The following is a 7,659-nucleotide window of genomic DNA, read 5'->3' as shown; positions in this document are numbered from 1 at the left end:
CTCCCCGCCTCCCCCCGCCACGCCGCGCCACGCCGCCGTGACGCCCATCCCATCGGCTGCAAGTCAGTAAGGGCAGTAGCCGTCGCACACGCGGAGCCAGGCGGAGCAGGCCGTTGTCCTGACGGTGCCTCCCCCGCCCCACCCGGCCGGGCGAGCGAGCGAGCGAGTGCGAGAGTGCGCGGTGCAGTGGTTGTACACAGTGCGAGTGAGATAGCGTGGGAGCGGGCCATGTGCGATGTGTAGTGCCGAGTGCACGGAGTGCACCCAGTGATGGAGGCCCCCCTGGCCCTCGCCCCCACGGGGCCCTCGGAGCCCCTCGGCACCGTCGTCGGCGGGGTCCCCGTCGACGCGGCGCCCCTCATGGGGCTCCCCGCACCAGGGGCCCCCGACAGCCGTCCGGGGTCGCCGGCCGCGGCCTCGTGTAACGGCGGGCCCAGGCCCGAGGGCCCGGAGGGGAGGGGCGAGGCGCTGTACGACGCCCCGGCGGACAGGGGGGTCGAGCCTCTCTACGACGCCCCGGATAGGGAAGTCGAGGCGCTCTACGACGCCCCCGCCGACGACAGCAGGTACGCTGCGGTGCGCCCCTCGCGGAGGGTTGTTTACGTCGCCATGGTTACCCACCGCTACCCCTGCCCCTGCAACTCCGCGGCCTGCGCGGGGGGCGGCGGGGGCGGCAGCCTCAGCGGCAGCCTAGCACGTGGGTGGAGCCGGGGGCTGCCGGCGGCGCTGGTCCGGGGCGCCTCCCTGGATCGAGCGGCGATGGCGATGCTGCGCGGCGGCGTTGCCTGGCAACCCGAGCAGCATCAGCAGCAGCGCCGCAGGGGAGGGGGGTGGGGGGACTGGGGGGGTAGGGGTGCCACGCTGTCGTGCCGTCCTGGCGTCTACCCTGACCGCCGCCCCAGCGGCCCCGGCCCCGGCTTCGGCCCTGGCTTCGGCCCCGGCTTCTGCCCCTGCCCCGGCGGCCACGGCCGCAGCCCCAGCCCCGGCCCAGGTCCAGGCCCCGGCCCAGGCCGTCGCAACCATCCAGTCATCTTCATGCAATCATTGAATCATCCGTAAGTTCCTTTCATTTCTCATACTCTCCATACTCATCTCATATGCTCACTAGTTTAATTCTTTATTCGTTTCATTTCTTTCATTTGGTCATTCATTGATTCATTCGTTTGATTGTCAGTGCATTCTCATTCATTCATTCATTCATTCATTCATTCATTCATTCATTCATTCATTCATTCATTCATTCATTCATTCATTTTTCGTTCATTCTTTCACGTGCACTTTGTGTTTGGGGGTTTGCGGAAACTTGGTGCTGCAGGGTTCTTGGACTCGATATCATTCATTGATGTATTCATTCGGTGAGTCCTTGTAGCCCTTCCCCCTCCCTCGTCTCCCTCCCCCCTCTGACGGCGCGGTCCTCCCTGGGGCTGTCAGTTGCGCCCCTCCCCTCCCCTCCCCTACCGGAACAGAACGTGGCTGAATACCAAATTCACATTTCTAGCTACCTATCTGTTACGCGCTCTCTCCCTCCCACTCTCCCCCCTCGCCCCCTCTCTCTCCGTTTAGCGCAGTTGGCATTTGTACGCACGCTTTGCCCGCTCTGGACCAATTAAAATGGAATCGCGCTGGTGGAGAGACCGGGGCCGGGGAAGCAGAGAGAGATAGAGGGAACGGAATCTGAATGAGAGGGAAAGAGGCAGCGGACAAATGGGAGAAGGGGGTTTGTAGCGGTCCTTCGCGGCATAGTGAGATAGAGAAAGAGAGAGAGAGTGAAAGGCTTTTGTTTGCCATGGTCCCATCGAGGCGACAATCCCTTCATTATTATAAACGTCACTATGAAAGGCCCCTCCGGCTCCATGGGGCCCCTGGCGTTCGGCTTGGTGTTGTACGGATGTGCTTTATAGGGCTGCCGCTATAAGGTGTGCTCTAGCGAAGGGAACGCCCGGAAACTGCAGCGCCATATCATCGTTGTATGAGAAATTCTCACCTGTCCATCGGTTAGCCACCCGGCACCCTGAGAACTGTCGCGCAGCGTGCCACATGGTTTAATCAATGGGAAACACCTCGTATGCACTTTACTTCCTGCAGCTAATTCTTTGTCCTCCCCTCCTCCGTCCGTGTGAGCAGGCCCGCCCGCGCTTCCCTGCCTTGTCCTTGTCCCGTCGGCCTGGAGTACAGCAGCAGGGTTAGTCCCCCCCCAAACTCTCCCTTTTCCTAAAGTGACTTCCTCCTTGTATAGTTTGACGCGCCCGCCGCCCCACTCAATACTAACGACCCCGAGGCGTGTCTCCCGTCACCTCCGCGCAGGGAGATGGAGTGAGCCCTCCTGCCAAGGGGATTTGTCGCCTGTGCCACACGGAGATGATGAGGCATCGATGTGCCTTTTGGGAAGTTTATCGGACGTCACACATCTTATCTACTGCTCCAATCGGGTGCTCGACGATAAGGTTGTCCCCGCCACTCATTTCACTCACTGCTGCCTACCACCGCGAGTAGGCCCTACCCGTACACTGTATATTTAACATCCCGGCTGAAAGAGCGGTCCCGTGTATAGCAGCATCTCTGAGCAAATCAATGCGACCCACGCGTTTGTTATTTTTTGTTATTTTTTTATGCCCCACCCCCCTGATAGTCGCACGTGTTCTACCGGGCTGGAGCTGCTGCCGGCCCCTTGCGCCCCTGCCTGCCGCACAGCATCCCTCCGCCACGCCCCGCCCCTCCCCGCCCGCCCCGCTCCACCCCACGGCGGGGCAAGGGGGGAGGGGGTCTGTTATCGAGCGTGCGTTCTGCCCCTCGGTGTAGCGGCAGGAGCCCACGGCCCACGGGGCACGGCAGGAGGCAGCGCCGCCAGGGTCATTCAACCACCCCGGTGTGTAGTACTACGGCCGACTGTACGACTGTCTATCGCACGGGGCCGAAGAAAGGGAGAAAGGGAAGAGGAGCAGATAGGGAGCAGGAGCGGGCAGCGGCAGGGGGAGAGTCTCGATGGGGAGGCCGCCCGCTGTGCCGGGCCCTCCGGTGCGAAGAGATAAACTGAAACTGAAAGGGAGGAGAAATAAATGTCCGAAAATAAAAACCCCGGTGGCGGCGGCGCAACTGTCCGGAGGACAACCTTATCTCGCTCCCACCCCGCACCCCGTTACTCCTTTCGTTTCGTCCCCCCCACCTCCACCTTGCTGCCGTGCGAGGCGGTGCGGTGCGGTGAGCCATGGTGAGCAGGCGGTAAACACGGCGTGGCGTGGCGCGGCGCGCTGCTCCCGCCGCCTCCGCCACCCCTGCGCTGCAGCCGGGCTGAGCCGGGCGGGCGGCCGGGGGGTGAGCGCCGCGACGCCGGCCCGGGCAGGGTTGCCACGTGGGGCTGCTGGCTGACTCCTGCGCTGCCGGCCGACACCGCGCCGCGCCGCGCCGCGCCGCGCCGCTGGAGCGCAAATAGGAAATGGAATATTGGCGAACGGGGCGGCGGGGCGGCAAGCGCAAAGGAGACCAACGACAGACCGACGACGACATGGGTGGACGGTGCGACGCGAGAGAGGAGAGAGGAGGCAGATGGAAGAGGCTGCGGGAGTGTCCCCTCCAGGCGACGAGGACGCCGTCGGCCGCCGCGGGCCACGCCCACCCTTTGTCCGCCGCGGCCGGAAGTGAGGACAGGTGCCCGCTCGCTGCACTGCACTGCCCCAAGGAGCCGCCGCCCGCGCACTTTTTGGTCTTTTGCTGTTTTCGCGTGGCGTGGCCTGGCGTCGTTGTTGGCATTGCCGCTCGACCGAGCGCACCGACCGCTGCCGCGAGTTGACCACCACCACGGGATCGCGCACGCGGCTCGCTGAGGCAATGGGCGCTGGTGCGTGCGGCGGGGCGGGGCGGGGCGGGGCGGGGCGCGCACGTGCGTGAGCGGGGCGGGGCGGGGAGGGAAGGACCTTAACGGCGCGGTGTGGCGACAGCTGCGGCAGGGTCGGCCTCCTCGGCCAGGATGGTGATCGATACACCGCAGACTCACGCGGCGCACACACAGTTCGGTATGAGCTAGGAGGAGGCATCCGCCCCTGTGGTAGGAGAGCGAGCGAGTTTGAGAGGAGAGAGAGAGGGAGAAGGGGGGAGGGAGAACGCAGCGGCGGTGGGCAGAATCGATGTGGACCGAGGTGTCTGACAAAGACTGGAAGGAGGGGCCTATCCGAGCAGAGCAGGTCTAGCCGAGCTGAGCCGACCCTCGCAGCGAGGGTGGATTCTCTCTGTGTGTGTTGGTGTGTTCGTGAAAGAGGAGGGTGTCTGCCACCAAGTGCCCCTCCTCGACTCGGCTGCTCGACGGTCTTTGCTGCTGAATGTCCTCTGCTGCTCTGCGCGCTCGCCTCCCTCCCCCCCAGCCCCCTATTCCCCCTCTTTCTGTCGCTGTCTCTGTGTCTCATCCGCAAATGCACTATACTCCCTCATCGTGCTGGAGTGGTCGTGCTGTGCTGCTGGAGGAGGACATTGTCTGGCTCGGCCCCCGCCCCCGCCCCGCCCCAGCGCTGCTTTGTCGTGAGAGGCGCACTGCTTTGGCTGAGCCGAGGCGACCTGGCTATGGCCTGGGCAGCCATGGGACCCGATGGGACCCTCCGCAGCCGCCGTGAGCCCTTCGTCCAGATGCAGGCGCGAACAGCTCTGCTATCAGATGAGTCCCATGACCCCCCTCTCCCTCCCTCGCCCCTCGTCCTCGTGACCCTCACGTTCCTCATGACCATACCCCGCCAGGAGGCGCACCGCGCCGGGACGTCTCCGATGGGGGCCGCGACAATGGGACACACAGAGGACGAGGCTCTAGCCTGGGCCGGGCCGGCCGAGCCGGATGCGCCCCGCCCCGCCCCGCCCCGCCCCGCCCCTCCACGAGCCGCGGGCCCTGAGCCGCGGGCCTCGCTGTCAGGAGCGGGATTGTATCGGATTGATAACATAATACGGCCCACGCACAGCGACAGAGGCAGGACGGGAATCCCCACCTCTTTCACCCGCGCTGGCCACGCCGCGCCACCATGCCCCGTCCTCCAGCAACTCTTCTTCTTCCTTTATGCTTTTCATCCTCTTGTTTGAGAGACCCTCGTTACGCGAGGATCCTCTGGCCCGGCCGGCCCCGGCCGGTATGAAGGGCTCAGGGGTCGTTACTCGACGCTTGTCCTCCGGGGTGTAAATTTGGAACGTGCTCCCCCCACCCTCCCTCTTCTTTTTAGTCCTCGTCTCTCTGTCCTCTACGCGCACCCGAACATACCGTTTGCTAAAACAATAATTTGCTCGTGTTTTTCTCTTCTCTTCTATAGATAATTTCGTTCCCTCTTTGTTTTTTCCATCACCCCCGTCCCGCACGACAGTGTGACCTACCCCCCGCCCTCCTCCTCCGCCCCTCATTGGTATGCCCGCCGTGAGTCGGCTCGTAAGGCTGGAAAAGGGAATGGAATCGAATGAGGCGCCTGTCGGGGCCGCGGCGGGGATGGATCGAGGGGTCGAACGCTGCTCGTTAGCCGATGAGTTCGACCCTCTCGAACACCGGCAGCCGCGACCGTCGTCTGCCTGCTGTATGCTAATGCGAATTTGTGTGTCTTTTGCCTGCAGCTCCGTCGTGCCCAGCATCTCGCAGCAGAGCCACATGAACGGACAGTGCGGAGACGACGACGACTTGAGAGACAGGTGAGCACTGCTGCAATACATCAACTTCAAATTTTGGTCAATTTAGGATACCACAATTTGGCACCCTCAGAAAGAACGCCAAAATTGGCCCCCAAACTGGTGTGAACCCTTCAGGAATGCGATGTGACAATCGAAATGGAATGACAAAATGTTGTCAAGCAGAACAAGCGGCCACGGCAACCACGACAGCAAAAGCCTGTGAAAAACTTAACTAATGTACTGTTGATAGAAAACATGATCATTACTTTTTTTTTGCAATGCAGCCAAGAAGGAGCCTTTGCCTCCCCGACCTTGGCCGCCGCTCTGCCGACGCGAAAGCGAACGTGAATGTTAATGCGAATGAGATGACACCCGCTTATTAGCGGGCGCCGTGGTGTGCGGCGCCGCGGCAGCAGAGGGCACCGTCAAAAACAGTGGCTGTACGGGATACCGAGGGGCGCATAGCGTAGCGAGGTGTTTGTTTATCCCTCTGGACTCATTTCTACTTGTTCGGGGGTAACTTTGATTGTTTTACTCTACCGCAACCCCAACCCAAAAGAGGTTCTCTGTGTTTACACGGAACATATATACTACCCTTGAGCTCAATGAGAGAGCTACGTGTGAAAAGTAAGCTCGCGCCTGACAGTAACTCACGCCGCGTACAATTTTTAAAACGAAAAAGACCTCGCCACGGGGAAAGCGCGCGGTATGCGTTTTGGAAATCGAGTAGGTCGTGGCGGCGTGGCGTCGCCGTATCCCCTCCGCGTGCGTGATTTCCTTCGGGAGCCGCTTGCCAGGACGGCCTCTGGCGCCCGCTGGCGCTGCTCGCTATGGCGCCTCTCGCGCGGGGCCCCTAAATGCAGCCGGCGCCATAACCGCGTCAACACCTCGCCGGGAGGGGCGGCCCGCCGCCGTGCCATTCACTATTCACTCGCAGTAGGGGGAGGGGGCCAGGGCGAGGTCGAACCGAGAGCCGAGCGGGTAGGCCACCCGCCCGCACGCGCGCAATGCGGCACGGTATCACTGCGAGGTTGGGCGGCGGGACGAGTCAGCCCCCTGGCGTGACAGAGCGTGATGGACTCGGCTCGACCTTATTGTGAGAGGTGTCACCGGGGAGCAAAGGTGTTGTGGCACCGGTGGGACCATTGCATATAGGTAAAGAAATTTTGAGTTTAATTACCTTTGCAGACAGGCACCAAAGAGCCCCAAAGTGCTACATAATACTAGTGCCACCCGCCCTTTTGGAAACGTAAAACCGTCACACATTTTTGAGTGCGGTGTGACCACTGGGTGTTCACGCTCGCATGTTAAATCGCACAAATGATAGCGGTTTACAATTTCAGGTGGCTGATTCACCTCGCGCATTTTCGTAGTTCTACCGTACCACATGCACGGCACGGGTGCGGGCTGGTTTGACAATCCTCGCAGTCCACTGCGGCTCCTTATGGCCCCTTCCGAGTAGGCAACCCGCCCGCACGTTTGCATGCGGTACAGTATAACCACGAAAAGTGCGCGGCGTGAATCAGCCACCTGGTATGTGTCGAGGTGCGACTTGGCACCTTCTTTTTCCAGTGGTCTCGATCGCAATCACCAGCAGCGGCGCGATGATGATAGAAATAGACTCCCGCTGCGGCGGTGTGTGTGTGTATGTGCGTGTGTGTGTCTGCGGGGCCGTACGTTTAATTATTGGGGCGGCGAGTTCATGTGAACTTCTGAACGTCTTAACCCTCTTTGAACTTGAACTTGAGACAAGCGGCCGAAGCAGCGGCGCTCGGAGCCGAGATTGGCCGTCGTGTCGGGGGCACCATCGAGAGCTGCTCCGGCCGATGAGGGAGCAGCCGATGAGGCCCACAAGGACTCAGTGTGGTGTGGACTTTTAATTTTGCCGGGCGCCCCAAGATTGGCTGGGTGTGCTGACGCGGGCGGGAGCGCGCGGGGGCGCAGCTCGGCGCAGCACCCCCCCAGGAGGGGCCTATCCGAGCAGAGCAGGTCTAGCCGAGCTGAGCCGACCCTCGCAGCGAGGGTGGATTCTCT

General features: G+C 62.0%; 1 protein-coding gene across 2 annotated transcripts in view; it reads left to right on the top strand.

The window, feature by feature from the left end:
* The window catches only part of LOC127751255 (uncharacterized), a 54,626-nt gene that overhangs the window by 4,900 nt on the left and 42,067 nt on the right, over positions 1-7,659 (top strand). Inside the window, exons 1-2 of one of the 2 annotated variants that reach the window (XM_052274460.1) lie at positions 85-566; positions 5,572-5,646. In XM_052274460.1, the coding sequence (XP_052130420.1) occupies positions 271-566; positions 5,572-5,646 (371 nt within the window). In that variant the 5' untranslated portion in view covers positions 85-270. Of the gene's footprint in view, positions 1-84; positions 567-5,571; positions 5,647-7,659 lie in introns of those variants that run through there. The other variant, XM_052274461.1, reaches the window with a different exon arrangement.

Source organism: Frankliniella occidentalis, unplaced genomic scaffold, assembly GCF_000697945.3.
Source record: "Frankliniella occidentalis isolate FOCC.00 unplaced genomic scaffold, Focc_3.1 Scaffold396, whole genome shotgun sequence".
NCBI classification, from domain to species: domain Eukaryota; kingdom Metazoa; phylum Arthropoda; class Insecta; order Thysanoptera; family Thripidae; genus Frankliniella; species Frankliniella occidentalis.
This window is presented reverse-complemented; position numbering and strand designations above follow the sequence as displayed.